The sequence below is a fragment of the Bufo bufo genome, chromosome 6, assembly GCF_905171765.1.
Source record: "Bufo bufo chromosome 6, aBufBuf1.1, whole genome shotgun sequence".
NCBI classification, from domain to species: Eukaryota; Metazoa; Chordata; class Amphibia; order Anura; family Bufonidae; genus Bufo; species Bufo bufo.
In genome coordinates, this window is record NC_053394.1 from 348,505,793 (window position 1) to 348,525,573 (window position 19,781).

Here is a 19,781-nt window from a genome sequence, read left to right on the forward strand (position 1 = left end):
TTATAACGCCATGCATAGCGGTGAGTGTGAGCCCTATATTATATCACATAGTACATGAAAGGGTGACCATACACAGTGTACATGGCTGTGCTGCCCCCTAGTGGATCACAGGGGTTCAGTCACCACTAAGTCTACTTTCACATTGGCGTTTTGGCTTTCCGTTTGTGAGATCCGTTTAGGGCTCTTACAAGCGGTCCAAAACTGATCAGTTTTGCGCTAATGCATTCTGAATGGAAAAGGATGCACTCAGAATGCATCAGTTTGGGTCCGTTCAGTCTCCATTCTGCTTTGGAGGCCGACACCAAAACGCTGCTTGCAGCATTTTGGTGTCCGTCTGATGAAACTGAGCCAAACGGATCCGTCCTGACACACAATGTAAGTCAATGGGGACGGATCCGTTTTCACTGACACAATCTGGCACAATAGAGACTGATTCGTCCTCCATTGACTTTCAATGACATTCAAGACGGATCCGTCTTGGCTATGTTAAAGATAATACAAACTGATCCGTTTTAAACGGATGCAGACGGCGGTATTATCTGAACGGATTCGTCTATGACGGATCCGCACAAAACACGAGTGTGAAAGTAGCCAACTGAACCAATATGATCCACTAGGGGGCAGCACAGTCATGTACACTGTGTATGGTCACCCCTTCATGTACTATCCTCAAGATTTTACGGTGTGATATAATATAGGGCTCACACTCACCGCTATGCATGGCGTTATAACTAGGGCTACTTTCACACTTGCGACAGAGTGATCCGGCAAAACGTATGGCAACTGATTGCATTTTAAGACTGATCAGGATCCTGGTCCGTTTGACAAATGCACTGCAAGAACGGATCCGTTTAGATTTTTTTTTCACATTTTTACTGGTCTGCGCATGCAGGTATTTTGAATGCCGGATCCGGCATTCCGGCAAGTCTTCAGTTTTTTTGGCCGGAGATAATACTGTAGCATGCTGCAGTTTTATCTTTTGCCTGATCAGTCAAAAATACTGAACTGAAGACATCCTGATGCATCCTGAACGGTTTACTCTCCATTCAGAATGCATGGGGATATGCCTGATCAGTTCTTTTCCGGTATAGAGCCCCTGTGACGGAACTCTATGCCGGAAAAGAAAAACGCTAATGTGAAAGTACCCTAAGGCTACTTTCACACTAGTGGCAAGACGGAATCCGACAGGCTGTTCACCCTGTGGGATCCGTCCTGCGGCTATTTTGCCCTGCCGCCGGACCGCCACTCCGTCCCCATTGACTATAATGGGGACGGGGGCGGAGCTCCGGCGCAGCACGGCGAAAGGCCGCCGGACTAAAACTACGACATGTTCGACTTTTTAGTCCGGTGTCCTCTCACTGCGCACTGCCGTGCTGCGCCGCCGCTCCACCCCGTTCCGCCCCGTTCCCATTATAGTCAATGGGGATGGAGCGGCGGTCCGGCGAAATAGCGGCAGGACGGGTCCGACAGGGTGAACAGCCTATCGGATCCGTCCTGCCGCTAGTGTGAAAGTACCCTAAGGCTACTTTCACACTCGTGTTTTGGCTTTCTGTTTGTGAGATCCGTTCAGGGCTCTCAAGCGGTCCAAAACGGATTAGTTTGCATTCTAATGCATTCTGAATGGCAAAGGATCCGCTCAGAATGCATCAGTTCAGTCTCCATTCCGCTCTGGAGGTGGACACCAAAACGCTACCTGCAGCGTTTTACTGTCCGCTTGACGAAACTGAGCCAAATGGATCCGTCCTGGCACACAATGTAAGTCAATGGGGACGGATCCGTTTTCTCTGACACAATCTGGCACAATAGAAAACGGATCCGTCCCATATTGACTTTCAATGATGTTCATGACGGATCCGTCTTGGCTATGTTACAGATAATACAAACGGATCCGTTCATGACGGATGCATGCGGTTGTATTATTGTAACGGATCCGTTTTTGCAGATTCATGACGGATCCGCCGAAAATTGCGTGTGTGAAACTAGCCTAAGGGCTCTTTCACACTTGCGTTCTTGTCTTCCGGCATAGAGTTCCGTCGTCGGGGCTCTATGCCGGAAGAATCCTGATCAGGATTATCCTAATGCATTCTGAATGGAGAGAAATCCGTTCAGGATGCATCAGGATGTCTTCAGTTCCGGAACGGAACGTTTTTTGGCCGGAGAAAATACCGCAGGATGCTGCGCTTTTTGCTCCGGCCAAAAATCCGGAACACTTGCCGCAAGGCCGGATCCGGAATTAATGCCCATTGAAAGGCATTGATCCGGATCCGGCCTTAAGCTAAACGTCGTTTCGGCGCATTGCCGGAGCCGACATTTAGCTTTTTCAGAGTGGTTACCATGGCTGCCGGGACGCTAAAGTCCTGGCAGCCATGGTAAAGTGTAGTGGGGAGCAGGGGAGCAGTATACTTACCGTCCGTGCGGCTCCCGGGGCGCTCCAGAGTGACGTCAGGGCGCCCCAAGCGCATGGATCATGTGATCGCATGGATCACGTCATCCATGCGCATGGGGCGCTCTGACGTCATTCTGGAGCGCCCGGGGAGCCGCACGGACTGTAAGTATACCGCTCCCCCGCTCCTACTATGGCAACCAGGACTTTAATAGCGTCCTGGGTGCCATAGTAACACTGAACGCATTTGGAAGACGGTTCCGTCTTCAAATGCTTTCAGTACACTTGCGTTTTTCCGGATCCGGCGTGTAATTCCGGCAAGTGGAGTACACGCCGGATCCGGACAACGCAAGTGTGAAAGAGGCCTAAGTCCACACGTGAGGTTCTACAGACAGAATCAGGGATACATGACTTGTATGTATTAAAGGCGTTGTGCAGGCGGTATATACTGATGACCTATCCTGAGGATACCCTTTAATGTGGTAAACCAATGGCGGTTTTTATTGAGACATCACATGGCCCATTACCGCTATATCGTAGTATACTCCAGTGTGACTTCTTCTTGTCCGGTCCGTAAAAAAATAGAACATGTCCTATTCTTGTCCGTTTGGGGACAAGGACAGGCATTGTTACAATGGATCCACAAAAAAAAAAAACGGATGCAATACGGATGTCACACCGATGACCGTGAAATACATACGTTCATGTGCATGAGCCCTACGGGTCTTTTCACACGCAGCTGATTTTGTGGCAGAAAATTCCACGACTGAAAATCTGTTCCGTTCACCATGTGCTTGCTGCCCCATTCCAATGAATGGAACTGATTTTCAGTCGCGGAATTTCCTGCCACAAAATCTGCCGTGCGTGAAGGTGCCCTAGTAGGGTCCTGGAATTATTGTCTCTAACTGATGGAAATGAGTCCCATCGGTTGGAACAATTATACGACTTGGAAATGTTCCTGATTAATGGGATAATACCATTTTACACATTTATAGCATATCCACGGAATAGAATATGCCAAAAATGCCACATGGGTGAAGCAAGTCCCACTTTAGTAGAACGGGGACCTATGACACCTGTTTGCTGATCCATAGACTCCTCAGTATACTCTCTATAGAAATTGATGTGCATGTGATGTGTGAGGCTTTTTCTTTAGCAGATGTTTCATCGGAATTTGTATGGTCATCAAGAAACATTGCAGTTACAGCAGGATCCAGCAGAGGGAGCATTTGTACAGTAAGAGAAGGGAGCGGCTCATGAGACTACTCCATGCAGGTCATGATCTGAAGTAAGCAGGTAATGAGAACCCTAAGGCTGAGTTCACACGGGCGAGTATTCCACGCGGGTGCGATGCGGGAGGTAAACGCATTGCACCTGCACTGAATCCCGACCCATTCATTTCTATGGGGCTGTGCACACGAGCGGTGATTTTCACGCATCACTTGTGCTTTGCGTGAAAATCGCAGCATGCTCTATTTTGTGCGTTTTTCACGTAACGCAGGCCCCATAGAAGTGAATGGGGCTGCGTGAAAATCGCAAGCATCCGCAAGCAAGTGCGGATGCGGTGCGATTTTCACGCACGGTTGCTAGGAGACGATCGGGACCCGATCATTATTATTTTCCCTTATAACATGGTTATAAGGGAAAATAATAGCATTCTGAATACAGAATGCATAGTAAAATAGCACTGGAGGGGTTAAAAAAATAAATAAATAATTTAACTCACCTTAATCCACTTGATTGCGCAGCCCGGCATCCCTTCTGTCTTGATCTTAGCTGTGTGCAGGAAAAGGACCTGTGGTGACGTCACTCCGGTCATCACATGATCTTTTACCATGGTGATGGATCATGTGATGGACCATGTGATGACCGGAGTGACGTCACCACAGGTCCTTTTCCTGCAATCAGCAAAGATGAAGACAGAAGAGATGCCGGGCTGCGCGAGCAAGTGGATTAAGGTGAGTTTAATTTATTTTATTTTTTTTAACCCCTCCAGCGCTATTTTACTATGCATTCTGTATTCAGAATGCTATTATTTTCCCTTATAACCATGTTATAAGGGAAAATAATACAATCTACAGAACACCGATCCCAAGCCCGAACTTCTGTGAAGAAGTTCGGGTTTGGGTACCAAACATGCCGATTTTTCTCACGCGAGTGCAAAACGCATTACAATGTTTTGCGCTCGCGCGGAAAAATCACGCATGTTCCCGCAACGCACCCGCACATTTTCCCGCAACGCCCGTGTGAAAGAGGCCTAAGACCCTGCAGCTGGTAGATCTGCAAGTAACGCCTCATTAATATGAACGTTTGTGCCCCGTGCCCGTATAGTGGGTCACAAACAGCCATGGCTCCGCAATTCCCAAGACACCAAGCGGAGGCATGGATCGAATGCCCACGGAAGCACTACGAAGCGCTTCTGTGGGATTTTGGTCCGTGCCTCTGCACCGCAAAAAAATTGTTGTCCTAGAACACGTTTGTGTTGTCCCGTGCCCGTGCTGTGGACTGTAGATTGCGGTCCACAATGCACAGGCACCATCTGCGTGCATGCCGTTTGCGGATGCGGACCCATTCAAGTGATATGCAAGAAACGGTCCACACCGCAAAAAAATAGGACATGTTCTATTGTTTTTACAGTGCGGAGGCACGGACCGAAATCCCACAAAAGCACAACTCCGTATCTTGCAGATTGGGGGCGCCTTCAAGTCAATGGCTGTTTGTGGGCTGCAATACAGGCATGGGGCACACATGTGTATGAGCCCGAAGGCCTTGTCCACATTTCCGTGTCATTTTCAAGTCTTGTTTCACTCGTGAAGATGTCCATGAAGGATCCGTGTTTGGTCCGCGTGTCCGTTTTCCACGGCCATTGCTCAGCTGAACATTAATTTCCAGAACATCTCCTATCAGTCTTCCATGAAAAATGGATGCAGCACAGATGCCATCTGTGTTGTGTGTGCGATTCTCAAGGACCCATAGACTTCTGTGGGCGTGCTTGGTCTGCATCACGGACCAAAGTAGTACATGTCTCTGTGATTTTTTTACTGACCCACAGTCAGTAAAAAATACTGATGTGTGAACAGGCACATTCAAAGCAATAGGTACATGTGCTGTCTGCAGAAAATGCATACAGCACTCGTCAGTGAAAAACGGAAATGTGGACGAGGCCTAAAGGGCGGATCCGCAAAACACAGATGACGCCCGTGTGCCTTCCGCAATTTGCGGAACAGAACAGGAGGCCCATTATAGAGATGCCTATTCTTGTCCGCAAAACGGACAATAATTTTTGCGGGGTCACGGAACGGAGCAACGGATGCGGACAGCACATGGAGTGCTGTCTGCATCTTTTGCGGACCCATTGAAATGAATGGTTCCGTATATATGGACTGTATACGGAATGCAAAATACGGCCTGTATGCGGAACGCAAAACACGTTCGTGTGAACGAGCCCTAATACAAGTAAATAACCTTGAAGGCCATAGCCTCTTACACAATAATTTTTTTAATTGCTTCAGTGAAAATGAAGCAACTTAGCAAATGGTCTTTACTAAAAATCTACTGTTTTGTGCCTGCAGCTCCTATGCAGACCTACATGTTTCTATGGTAATAGCATACTTAGCACATTTAAAAATCCCAAATTGAGACATTTAAAGGGGTTTTCCAAATTTAGGAAAATAGAGAAAGGCACGAGAGGTGTTAAAACAATTAAATAAGTTATATGTACGGGTTCAAAGCCCCACGCCGCTGCTCAAACTCTCCCCACCACTGCAGCCATGACATCATGTTCTTGCCTGCAGTGTGACAACCCATACACGCATGTGATTACTGCAGCCAGTCACCGGTGTACGCTATGAGACCGCTGAGACCAGTGAATGGCTGCTGCAGTCACATGTGGTCACGTCACCACAGCGTCATGTAAACAGGGTCCGACCAAAATGGGCGGAAGCACTGGAGTGGAGGAGGTTCGAACCAGTGAATATAACTTTAACCTACCTCTTACCATTGTTTTAAAATTGGACAACCTTTTTAAGCCTCAGCCTGGGAATACCTCCAAACCAACCAAGAATTCCCAGTTTTCAAGATTTTCCTGGAAAACTTTGGACCTTTAGCAAGTATGTAACAGGCAACAAACAAACCCTTTGTATTCTTATTCTGCAGTCACGCTCCCTTCCATCCGAGCAGTCTCAGACTGGGGTTCCTTGGGCCCACCAGAGGAAATAATTCTCGGGGCCCAACCCCTATATCATGAATAAAGTCTATCAGGTTTGGTTTAGAATCAAAGGAATAGACCCTATGGCAAGTGAATTGCTCCAAGGCAGCTCCAAATGGGATTTTTCTCATGGACTTTTGGGGCCCACTATGGCTTCAAAGACTGGTCCTACCGGAGGATCCTCTGGTACTCTAGTGGCCCAATCTGACCCCTTAAAATGCTTTCATCCGGTCAGTAAAATTAAAATGGTAACTCTTTAACAGTACTATAAGGTTTAAAGGGGTTCTCCGGGAATTATGAAAATACTTAAATATTACTTTATTATAAATATATTCCCAAATACCTGTCATTAGTTATAATGGCTTGTTTTGTCTGGGGAGCAATCATCAGGGAAAATAAAATGGCCACCGTCCTATTAGTGCACACAAAATCTGTCCTAATCATACAGAAGGACAAGTCACTTCACAACACTGAACTAAAAAGCTGCCTTATCCTCCTCTGCTCTTCTTGTCAGGGATTATGATCCTGAATACAATTTAATATGATCTTCAGCTGAATCTCTGTAGAAATGGAGTTCATGAGGAGACATGAAGTACAGAGAAGCTGGACAGGACAGACTGTGGTAATGTGGAGCTGTGGTGATGGAGACTGCATACAAGTGCTGCTGCTCATTACCCCCACCTCCTCCCTGTACTTCATGTCTCCTCATGAACTCCATTCCTACAGAGATTCAGCTGAAGATCATATTAAACTGTATTCGGGATCATAATCCCTGACAAGAAGAGCAGAGGAGGACGAGGCAGCTTTTTAGTTCAGTGTTGTGAAGTGACTTGTCCTCCTGTGTGATTAGGACAGATTTTGTGTGTACTAATAGGACGGCGGCCATTTTATTTCCCCTTATTGCTCTCTAGACAAAACAAGCCACTATAATTAATGAAATGTATATAGAGAAGTTGGACAGGACTGTGGTAATGTGGAGCTGTGGTGATGGAGACTGCATACAAATGCTGCTGCTCATTACCCCCACCTCCTACCTGTACTTCATGTCTCCTCATGAACTCCATTCCTACAGAGATTCAGCTGAAGATCATATTAATCTGTATTCAAGATCATAATCCCTGACAAGTAGAAGAGGAGGATGAGGCAGCTCTTTAGCTCAGTGTTGTGAAGTAACTTGTCCTGCTGTGTGATTAGGACAGGTTCTGTGTGTACTAATAGGACAGGGGCCATTTTATTTCCCTTGATGATTGCTCCCTAGACAAAACAAGCCAGTATAACTAATGAAATGTATTTGGGAATATACTTATAATAAAATAATATTTAAGTATTGTCATTTTCTTAATTCCCAGAAAACCCCTTTAAGAAGTGCTGCTAGTCCCAAAAGAGAGGCCCAGTCTGCGGATTGCAGAGCACACATGGCCGGTGCCCATATATCATGGACCCGATGTTTGCGGCCTGCAATATGGGCATGGGCCACACACGTTCATGTGAATGACATTTTTTTAAACTATTTTTGTTGTTGTTGAGGATTTCAGTGCATTTCGACAACATAACTGTTGCATTGGTTGAAATAGGAATCCACGTCGTTATTCATGCAGCACAGATTTATCCACCTGCAGATTTGAAATAGAGATATAATTATGTCAATTCTTGGTGTGGTTGGTGGCACATGCAAAATGGGCATTTCAATTCTTGCAGCGATTTTCATGCGGAAATTGCGGTGGGTAGCCCGCAACGATTTAGCCCTATCTGTTGGTGGGTCTGAGACAGCGCAGGACTGCAGACGAAATCTGAAAGTCAGCTTCTGACTGATTCCATTGCGAATACATGGCACATTTTTCCGGTGGGTATTTCAGCCACATAAACCTTGTATGGGTGAATTAAATTTATATGTCCAGGCAAAGGGTGAGGTATGAAACCCTGTAATGTTAGGCCTTGTTCACATCTCCGTCAAGCACATCTGGCAGCTGTCTGTTGACCGGACAAAAAAGCGTTGCATGCAATGGTTTTTGTTTGCAATGGTTATACCAGAAAGTGTCCGGATCACTGACGGACCTCAGTACAGTCAATGGAGATCCAGCGGTGAACTAGAGAATCCGGCAATTCCAGATCCGGCGAAATCCAGCAGGCTGTTCTCTGCCAGATCTGCTTGACGAAGATGTGACGAGACCTTAATTTTCAGATGACCTTCATACTTAGCCTAAAACATGCTAGATATTCGACAGAATAGCTGCATTTCATACTTTGCCTGTTACCCATGATGCAGACATGGCACTGCAGCTGACACCTATTACTCTGCATGTGACTCATATAATGTAAATTGTCAGCTGCCGTCCCGATATATCTTCCCGTCATATAACACTTAGGCTTTGAATGATTTGGATATCGTCTTGTGTCGTCCGCAGTCGTTATAGACACTTTAGGAGCGTCTCCATTTACCCAACCTGCTCAGTTACTGCCCGGCCAATAACTTATATTATATACTATTTTGAGTGCGTGTAACATACTTCGCTGGTCAGTCCATAGGTTTATAATATAAGAGACTTAAGAAGATCCCTAGTCTTCTTATTCCGACCTATAAATGGGAGAAGGAGCAGACACCTGTTCCCCCTTCACCAGCTGTCCTTCACTAGGAATAGAAGTGACAGACATAAGAAGCATGCCCCCCATCACCCCTAATCCGTGCTACAACATCAAAGCACTAAGCAGATGGCACTATTTCATTGCAAGGCTATCAGGTTGCTTTCACAATCTACATGGAGATAGAAGAAGATTTATTGTTGGAGCCCAAGTTGTCAATGTGATGGTTTACTCCATGTATCCCAACCGTAGGTTCTTCAGAAATCTAAAGAGTCTCTTGATATGCTTCACTGAAAGAGTTAAAGGTGCGCTCGAAGAGAGAGTGATATAATTATAGGGCATCTTTAGGGGGTTTCATGCATTTCCTTCATGTGGTCCGTACCGCTCCCTGCTCCTGTAATTTTCCATCCGCAGTGGTTTCTCTATGTGTGGTCCTACGTTTAGGTGCATGTAAATAGTCACTTGTCAAGGGCTCAGTCTTTGGAAAATGGGAAAATCTCCATTTCTGTCCTAAGGCTGGGTGTGCCCATGGGACAGTGTGTCCTACTATGTGACCAAAAATGAAGAGTGGTGACTACAGTGTGAAGTTGATGTGGTTAATGTCCTTACAGTGGGAAGAATATGTTCTGTTCCCATCCAAGGAAAATATGTGTCAATGGCCGACATGCTGGTATTACTTGGTAGGACATGCTTTTGGCTGGCGCTAAAATCTAAATGTGCATACCAAACTTTAAGCTGGTCATACATATTATATAAATGTAGTAATTATGAATATGTAATGTGGATGAGGTCTTCTGCTGTCCCCAAAAATCTGCCTTCAGGGGGGAGTCAGGAGGTCCCAATACACATTACATATTTAGTGCCTACTCGTGGCATAGACATAGCTGTGGTTCATCGGATTCAAATGCTGTTTTTCTTATTGATCCAAGACTCTAGTTCAGAGTTTTGATACTTTTATGCAAATTAGGCATTTGGTGCAACGAGGGCATCGCCATTGCTCTTTTGCACCCAAGTACTGCTCCTTTCTGTGCCCAGACCCTCCCTGGCTGCTTTTTTCCACTGCCTGGCCCTGTCAATCAAAGCAACGAGGGAGAGGCTGGCCACAAAAAAGGAGCGGAGCTTAGGTGCAACAAGAGCAATGGTAATGCCCTTATTGCACCAAAGGCCTAATTTGCATATAAAGGAAAAGTATCATAACTCGGGAATGGGGTCTCGGATTAACATTAGAAAAACAGTGTTTTAATCTGGTGAACCACAGCTATATGTCTATGCAAACAATTATCCCCTTTATAATAGGTGCCAATCTGTTCTCCAACAAGAAGGGGAATGTCCTTCCTGACGCCAAAGAGGCAATCAGACTAAATTCCTGGATCTACCGCCCACATTAGGGTAGATTCACACAAGGCAGATTTATTGCAAAATTTCTGCTACTGAAAATCATTTCCATTCATCTGATTGGGGTTGTTTTGGCAGCAAGCGCGTGGGTTCCAACTTTCTGCAGACCACGTTCAGATCAACGGGACAGGCACAGACATTTCTGCCACAAATCTGCCGAGTGTGAATTCACCCTCCAAGTCGTACAGAGCCATAATGCACTAGGGGGTTTTACTGTTCCTCTGTATGCCTCCAATTCCATATGGAGTCTGAAAAAAAGTAAAATTATGCAACGCTCCATCATACTTCATACTACTCAGATACTCTTCCCTAGAAACATCACTACGAGGAAAGAACATCTGTGTAATATGGCACCATACGGACACGGAGACACAGTACAGAGCTGCAGGGACCACCTTAGAGGATCTTAAAACGTGTGGGGTATTAGCATGCAAGCTGTGATAAGGGCTGATGCGGATGACTGTGATTCTGCACTGATTGTAATAATGGTACTGAATCTGTAAAAGTAGAATAAATACATTCCAATCTCAAATAATAAAAAATATTTAAAATTAAATAAAATAATAATGATTATCATTATTCTTAGGTTCTTTTCAGGTCTTCATTAGGAGAATGTTCTGACAAGATCCTCCAGCACACGCCACTCAATGGCCTCCATCACCCATAGGCACCCCTGATAAAACATTTATGGCACGGTATACAGTTTTTTACTGGATGCCTCCATGTGGAATAGAGCAGTCTGCTGTACTGTTCCATGCAGTAAAAAAAACTGAACTTCTTTTGGCCTCCGTTGGTACGATTTGGGCCTATGGGTTGCCTATGTGCCAGGAGATTTTCCAGGGCATACAGTTAACTTACACTGCAGGCACAGTGTGAAAAGACCCTTATTGTTAGAGCTACTATTGCAGCATTGATGCACAAAGCTCCCACACACATACTAGGTCATTGTGTCCACTAGCTTCCAAAAAATTGGTCCCAGTCTGTGCATGAGATAAGTATATTTTTCAACATGTAGTAGTGGTATGACGCAGTAGTCAGTGACAGTAAATGATTTCGAACATTGATGGGATAGTCCTAATTCCATTCTTTAAGAAAGAAGAGCATTCAGAACATATAACCTGAGACAAAAAAAAAAGCATAAAAGAAAAAGCAAACAATAAAACTATAGAACATCTCTATAGTAAGGATGGGTTTTTTGCCTCTCCTATCCTCCTATTCTTGGATCATTTTTGGTTTTGTTAAAAGCCATGCTGAAGATGTATCTCCTAGAGGTGACTCCTCACTTTTTAAAAGTGTATTTGTCTTAGTACTGGAAGTAATGTGTCACTGCGGTGGACGAGGTCCAGGAGAAGGTGGTGAGGCCAGGAGGGGCTGTAAAATGCAGCTGTGCTTCTTGGAAAGGGTGCAAATGTCTGAGTGGTAAACGATCCCTCCTAGAACCTTCACACGGAACCATCAGCTTCTCACAGCACGTTCACATGTATCTCTCTTACCATCTGATTGAACCTTCACCCATACACCCACTCACCGTTAATCCCACCTATGAATGATAGATACCAACCTCATCGACAGTGACCCATCAAGCAGGTCACAACGTCAGCCTCCTTTCTGCCTGGTTCAGTCATACACGTTTGTCGTGGGGGTTTTTCCTACAAGAATAGACAGTAAGGTTCCCAGAGATGGAAGAACGATAAAGCTTCCCAAAGGATAACCTTCTCCCCTCCCTGGGATACTTTACTGTTCTTCCTACAAATGAAAAGACCCTGTTTGAACCAGGCCTTAAAGGGCATGATGCCTGTGCACCATGTTATGGGTGATGCTGGAGACTCATACTTTATCCAAATTTCATAAGTGAACATAATAGAAGTGAATGGACACCTCTCCATACACTGTAGCTGGCAAATGCAGCTTTGTTCTCGAGATAGACGATTGTCCCAGAGGTGGGACCTGCATCTATAGCACATTTATAGCATATCCTGTGGATATTCGTAGATTGAAGTGAGAATGGGACCCTTTTTTCTGCGCTGATGCAGATGGACTCGGAACCAGATTCGTATAGGTAGAAGAAATCTTTATTCTAAGTCAACGCATTTCAGGGGCGAACAGCCCCCTTCATCAGGACTTTAAAACATAAATACATAGAATATATGCCATAACAGTCCAAGATGGGAATACCCCACAGCTGTATTGTTGGCCTATGTTACATCTGTACATTTTTTGACAATGGTGCATTGATGAAATGTAGAGCCTTGTGAATATGCCGAGTTCACACATGGTGGATGTGGACCTGGAAGACCTAGTTAGTACACAGATTTATCAAGTCCAACCTCTTATCCTACTGTGCTGATCTAGACCAGTGATGGCTAACCTCCAGCACTCCAGCTGTGGTAAAACTATGACTCCCAGCATGCTCCATTCATTTCTATGAAGTTCTGAGACCAGACAAGTAAGAGTTGTAGTTTTACCACAGCTGAAGTGCTGGAGGTTAGCCATCACAGATTTAGACAAAGCCTCTATGAGGTAGAAGCCAATTGTCCTATATTACAGGAAAAAATTCCTTCCCGAATAAATCTCTCATCGTCGCCTCATCTCCAGAAATAACCATAACTTGTCTATTTTTAAGGCCCTTCTTCAGCTTGATTATTGAATCAACCATCAAAACTTCCTCTGGCAGAGATCTCCATAGTCTTACTGCTCTTACAGTAAAGAATCCTGTCTATGATCACACAGCCTGACTGGATTATCCTGGTAATTGTAGTTCGACACACAGCCCCGTACACATTAGTGTATTGTCATCCAAACTCGCCATTTTCAGCAGGACTGGACGACAGTCTGACTTATATGGGGAGCTCCTGACTCTTTACTGACAGATGTTGTCGGGAGAGAGAAGTATTGGGTGAAATTAATTTCTTCATCCAATCCTTTTGTTCTCCTGGGAGATCAACTGCCGTCAGTAGGGTCTGGCAACAGCTTTCTCCTCTCCCTTATTGACGGCACACTCAGCCAAAGTGAACGTGTCTGTGTATAGGGAATCGGGAGATATCGGTGTCAGCCAACAGCTACTGAAGGTGTGTGGGCACCTCAAGTCCCACAGTATGGCACTGTATGATGAAGATGTTCTTCTACAGAAGCAAAGCTTTTATACAGGGATCTACGACTCCCAGAATGCACACTTATCTAGCTGTTTTCAGAACTCTCATAGAAGTGAATGGAGCATGCTGGGAGTTGTAGTTTCACCACATCTGGAGTGCTGAAGGTTGCTGACCCCTGATCTAGGGGATGGTTACTTAATTCCACGGACAGAATCTTTTTTATGTCTTCGGATACATTAGAGGCCCCATAGACCTCTATAGGTGCCATGTTACTGCTCTGTGCAAAGCCGCACATCCATGTGCATGAGCCCTTACTAAGGGCTCACGCACATGAAAATATTTTTTGTCCGTGTCCGTATGCGGAACCATTCATTTCAATGGGGCAGCAAAAAAAATTAAAATGACTCTGTGTGCATTCCGTTTCCGTCCATTCCGCACGAAAATAGAACATGTCCTGTTGTTGTCTGTTTTGCAGACAAGGACAGGCATTGTTACAATGGATCTGCAAAAAAAAACGGATGTAAGACGGAAATCACACAGATGTCATCGGTTTTTATTGTGGATCTGTGTTTTGTGGCTCTCAAAATACATACGGTCGAATGCACGAGCCCTAATAGAAACAACCTATGTAAATCCTCCTAGACCCAAATTCTGTAGTGCTAGATAAAAAATGGCTTTATCACCCCCCCTCCATCAGTGATGACCACAATGATATCCCCCATATCCTGCCACAAGCTGAACGTGTCTACCACATACTTTTCACCTCATATCAGACAACCTTTCGCTCCCCAGTCCTGATCTCTGCTCATTAAGGCCTCTTTCACACAGGCGTGTGCGCCCCGTGGTCGTGCTGTGGCCTGCAAAATGCGGGCCGCAATGCACGACCACAGTCCGTGGGGCAGCCGCAGCGGATCGCGGACCCATTCACTTGAATGGGTCCGCGATCCGGCCTTTCCGCAAAAAGATAGGACAGAACGGCGTCCGTGTATTACGGATCCGTAAAAGCGGTCTGCAATACGGCAACGGGGCGCACACGCCAGTGTGAAAGAGTCCTAACACGGCTTTCTAATCACTGGTCAACCCTAACTGACCACCTCTGACCCCAATGCCTCCGCCTTCACCCACTATATCTATAAGGACAGTTGGCTAGCTAGCAGTATATATAGAATATTTGTGCAGTGCTATATCCATATGCAGCAGCTGATCCCCCGCCACGCCTATCTTTTCTACATGCACCATGGGAGAGATTTATCAAACTGGTGTAAAGTAAAACTGGCTCTGTTGCCCATAGCAACCAATCAGATTCCACCTTTCATTTTCCAAGAGAACTGTGAAAAATGAAAGGTGAAATCTGATTGGTTGCTATGGGCAACAGAGCCAGTTCTACTTTACACCAGTTTTGGTAAATCTCCCCCTTTGTATGTAATGCAGCCTCAGCACCACACCTTCCGCAAAAATCCACTGTTCACCCCTATACACACACTGAACATTACCACAGCCCCTCTATTACTCCTCTCTACCTATACATGTGGTCCACACAGGCTGAACCATCCATAATCAGTACGTCTCATGTTACTCTCAGCTCCAGGTGCGGCAAGGATAAACTGATATGTAGCAGAGCTGAGTTTGTCATTTGGCCCAATGTGTGTTATCTACTGTTTTCCATAGGACCCCGGGCAAACCCCCGTTAAGCTTCCTTCACACATACGGTAAATTTGGTTTGATGTTTTTTTTCATGTTATATGCATTTTTATGGGTATGGTATTTTGTGGTTTTGTGGCATTTTTTTAGTACATGCATTTTTGTGCCACGTCTCTTTAAAATAGAAAGTATGTGCCCCCCCCCCCCCATCCTGGTCTGGTGTCACTTCCTCTGTTGATTTCTATAAAAAGATACTGTAAAAACACCATAAAAAATACAGCATACATTGACACATTTTTCAAGCAGGGGCAGAAAATTAACATCACAAAAATACTAGAAAATAAGCATAATCAGACCCCAAAAAATGCCCTCAAGTGAAGAAAAACATCACTACAAAAAGCATGTTCGTCCTGTATTTCACAATTCCTTTAGGCTACATGTACACGACCGTATGTGTTTTGCAGTCTGCAAATTGCGGATCCGCCCCATAAAAATGGAGGACATCCGTATGCCGTCCATTTTTTTTTCCGGATCCAATGCCTAAAACGGACAAGAATAGGACATGTTCTTTTTTTTTTTTTTTGCGGGGCTACGGAACGGACATACTGATGCGGACAGCAGCATTTTCTGCGGACCCATTGAAATGAATGGGTCTGCATCCTATATGCAAAAAAAAAAACGGAACAGACACGGAAACAAACAACGGTCGTGTGCATGTAGCTTTAGACTTACAGCTAACATCTAGAGGTGGTGGTTTTTTTTGCATAAAAAAAGGCTGCAAAAATTCACAAAAACACCAAAAACTGTGAGAAAACAGCCCAAGCACTAGAGAGTTAAAGGGCAAACTCAGCTTTTCTACATCTCCACTTTCAAAAAGCGGAACTGACTGAATACAGGCTCCTTTTGGAGTGTGCAACGGAGTATCGGAATGAAATATTTTGGGATATTTTTTTTCCAGAGACATCCTGACACCGAATCCTTCTAACAATCAATATCCACGGCGGCATTAGTCAGAAAATAATTTCCATCTGAGACACACTTGCTCTTCTTTGAAAGGTCAGCTGGATGGAAAATCACCAGTGAACACGTTTCCCCGTAGGAATGTCCGTAACGTGGGAGAACAGTCTACGGTACTCCATATTATGGGATATATATATTGTATATGTGTATGTATTGAAGATACAGTAGGGGCGTGACGCGTGACCCTGCATACTGGCTGGCACTTGTTTTCCATCTTTCACGCTCAGGGACAGCGCAAACTTTCTTGATGACGAGAGTTATTTCGGCGATGACTAATGACTGAGCCCATGTGCCCCATACATTACTGTGGACACCGCGACACTTCCGTCAATCCCCCCCCCCCCCCCCCCACCTCTCCAGTATTCATTTCACACAGGTATAATCCAAATGGTCTCAGCTGACTTACCATCTTGGTGGGTGACCCCAATGCCTGCGGGGAGAAGGGACAGGTTGGAGGAGGTGTCTGCTAGCTCCTCAGGACAGGACACCCAAAAGCTTCTTCTTTAAAGACTTGCCTGTAATTTGTACTGTGCCTATTTACACACCTGCTCCCACTTCGCCCCTGATTGGACGCCGCTAACAACGACAGCCCCCCACTTCCAATCCTATGCCAGCTGATTGGAGGGACGGGCATTTGACCAAATTTAGCCTGGGTTCTAAGGAGGGGGGCCAACACACAAAAATAAAGGACCAGGTAAGGAGGGAGGGGTCAGTGACAAATATGAACACATGGCACTGGAAATAGTTAAAGGGAATTTCCAGTACTTGCTATCCCCCCCCCTTCCCCTTCTCTCTGAAAGCAAGACCTCCCCCCTCCCTGACAGAACTGGAGCCCCTGGATTTATGACAAGGGATAGAGGGCCAGAGAAGAATAAGTATCGGATGACCCCCCAGCCCCTTCCACCAGGCAACAGATTAGAAATACAGAAGCAGCTGCAAACGTGACCAAGCAATGGTACAATCTAGAGAGTTGTAGGCATTACTGGCAGCTCCCACCAGGACAGGACCAAGAGAAGAAGGAGAAGAGCTAACGTCAGGCCAAATATGAGGCATCTCGAAACGCTGACGTCTTGTCTACATATATTCACTGCTTCATCATTTGGGCACAAGGGGTTGCACATAATGCCTAAAAGGTTACCTAAACTTCCTTTGAAACATTCTGCTCAATGCCAGTCAGCCGGCAGAAAGGTCAAGACCTGTTTCATAGGACTAGTAGTCATAGAGTAGCGTAATATGCACGCAATGACTACTTCTAGTGCTGTAGATGGTGCCAAAGACGGCAAGAGTGGTGGTCTCTCTGTACGGCTGGGATTAACTACGTGTTTGCTGGAGGCTTTTCAGTTTAGAATGTTTACTATCTGGCGACTAGTAGATCTTGCATCTAAGATGATAAAACGTCCTTGCTGAGCTCTTCCCTTTTAAATACGTTTTCTAGGTTTTCGATATCGATGGCCTATCCTCAGGTCATCGATATCTGAGTGGTTGGCCTCCGTCGGCCACATGCCGATCAGCCGGTGAGTTCTGGGGCCTCCTCGCAGCTTACCAATCACAGCGGCCATGCTTGATATTACAACTCAGGCCCATTCACTTGAATGGGACTGAGCTCTGTCTAGGCCAGGTGACTGATGAGGACGCAGCGCTTACCAGAGCGCTGCAGCCTCTTCGAACAGCTAATCGGCAGCGGTGCCGGGTGTCGGACCTTCCCTGAACAGATAGTGATAACTAGAGGTGGGACGAATCCAATTTTTTTCGAATCCGAATCCGAAAAGGTTCTCGAATATATCGAATCTTTCGAATCTCGAATCCTATGAATCCTATGAATCCTGTACATAATTGTGTGAACGCACGGTGTAAGAAACAACGTCAGACCGCGTCAGTTTGTCTGAACCTCCACCTCCCAGTCACGGTCGCACCCTATATGACAGCGATGACCCCTGCTATGACCCCTGCTCCTATCACTACAGAACATACAGGGTAATACAGCCCCATACCTCTTACATCCAGTGACGTCTCCTTTGATGTAGATGTTCTCTTTCCTCATCTTCTCCTTTCAGACCTTCAGACCAGACCACCATTTTTCAGCCATTTTCCGTCTCTGCAGCTTGACAAAAAAAAATCTTAGTTTACTACTTTTCCATCATCCTCCCATCTTCTGGACAAATCATCCTAACACCCCCAATACTGTTCCGCTGTGCTCCCCAATACTATACTGCAGAAACACATAATACCCCTGATCATACTAGTACCACACAGAGCCCCCCATATAAAATACCTCTTCTTTGTGGCCTCAGTAGATGCCCCCATAGTGCCCCCCAGTAATGTGCCAATAAGAAGTGGCCCCACAGTGCCACCCAATAATGTGCCAGTAAGTGTCCCCATAGATGCCCCCCTAATCATGTGCCAGTATCAAGTGCGGAGTGCCTCTCTCCTCCCCCCCATGTGCCGGTATCATAGTGCCATCTCCCCCCCAATGTGCCCGTATCATAGTGTCATCTCCCCCCATAATGTGCCCGTATCATAGTGCCTCCCCCCAATGTGCCAGTAGTATCATAGTGCCTCTCACCTCTCCCCCTGCCATTCACAGATCCCCCCATCCTATAACAGTGCCATCCACAGACCCCCCCCCCCCCACCCTATAACAGTGCCATCCACAGACCCCCCCACCCTATAACAGTGCCATCCACAGACCCCCCCCACCCCATAACAGTGCCATCCACAGACCCAGCCCACCCTATAACAGTGCCATCCACAGACCCCCCCCCACCCCATAACAGTGCAATCCACAGACCCCCCCACCCCATAACAGTGCCATCCACAGACCGCCCCACCCCATAACAGTGCCATCCACAGACCCAGCCCACCCCATAACAGTGCCATCCACAGACCCAGCCCACCCCATAACAGTGCCATCCACAGACCCCCCCACCCCATAACAGTGCCATCCACAGACCCCCCCCCCCCACCCTATAACAGTGCCATCCACAGACCCCCCCACCCTATAACAGTGCCATCCACAGACCCCCCACCCCATAACAGTGCCATCCACAGACCCACCCCCCACCCCTTAACAGTGTCATCCACAGACCCCCCCCCATTGCCACTCCAGTAGTTATAAAATGTGTAATTCTGATTAATAATCATGCTGCCCCTTCTGTCTGTAGTATAACATTCAATGAATCTTACTTACAGGGCTACTGCTATCGTAATGCAGGCCGGCCGGGCAGACGAGCGGCAGCGTCACTGACTGACGTCACCTGCCTGCGTCGCCTGCTTTATGAATGAAGCAGGCAGCGCAGGCAGGTGACGTCAGTCAGTGACGCTGCCGCTCGTCTGCCCGGCCGGCCTGCATTACGATAGCAGTAGCCCTGTAAGTAAGATTCATTAAATGTTATACTACAGACAGAAGGGGCAGCATGATTATTAATCAGAATTACACATTTTATAACTACTGGAGCGGAGGAGC

At 46.1% G+C, this 19,781-nt stretch overlaps 1 protein-coding gene across 1 annotated transcript in view; it reads right to left on the reverse strand.

Annotated features, from left to right (window-relative positions):
• The window catches only part of TNNC2 (troponin C2, fast skeletal type), a 28,905-nt gene extending 12,116 nt beyond the window's left edge, over positions 1-16,789 (reverse strand). The window contains exon 1 of the mRNA XM_040437182.1: positions 16,725-16,789. Coding sequence (XP_040293116.1) covers positions 16,725-16,727 — 3 coding nt within the window. The 5' untranslated portion in view covers positions 16,728-16,789. The remainder of the gene's footprint in view (positions 1-16,724) is intronic.
• Positions 16,790-19,781: the final 2,992 nt, after the last annotated feature.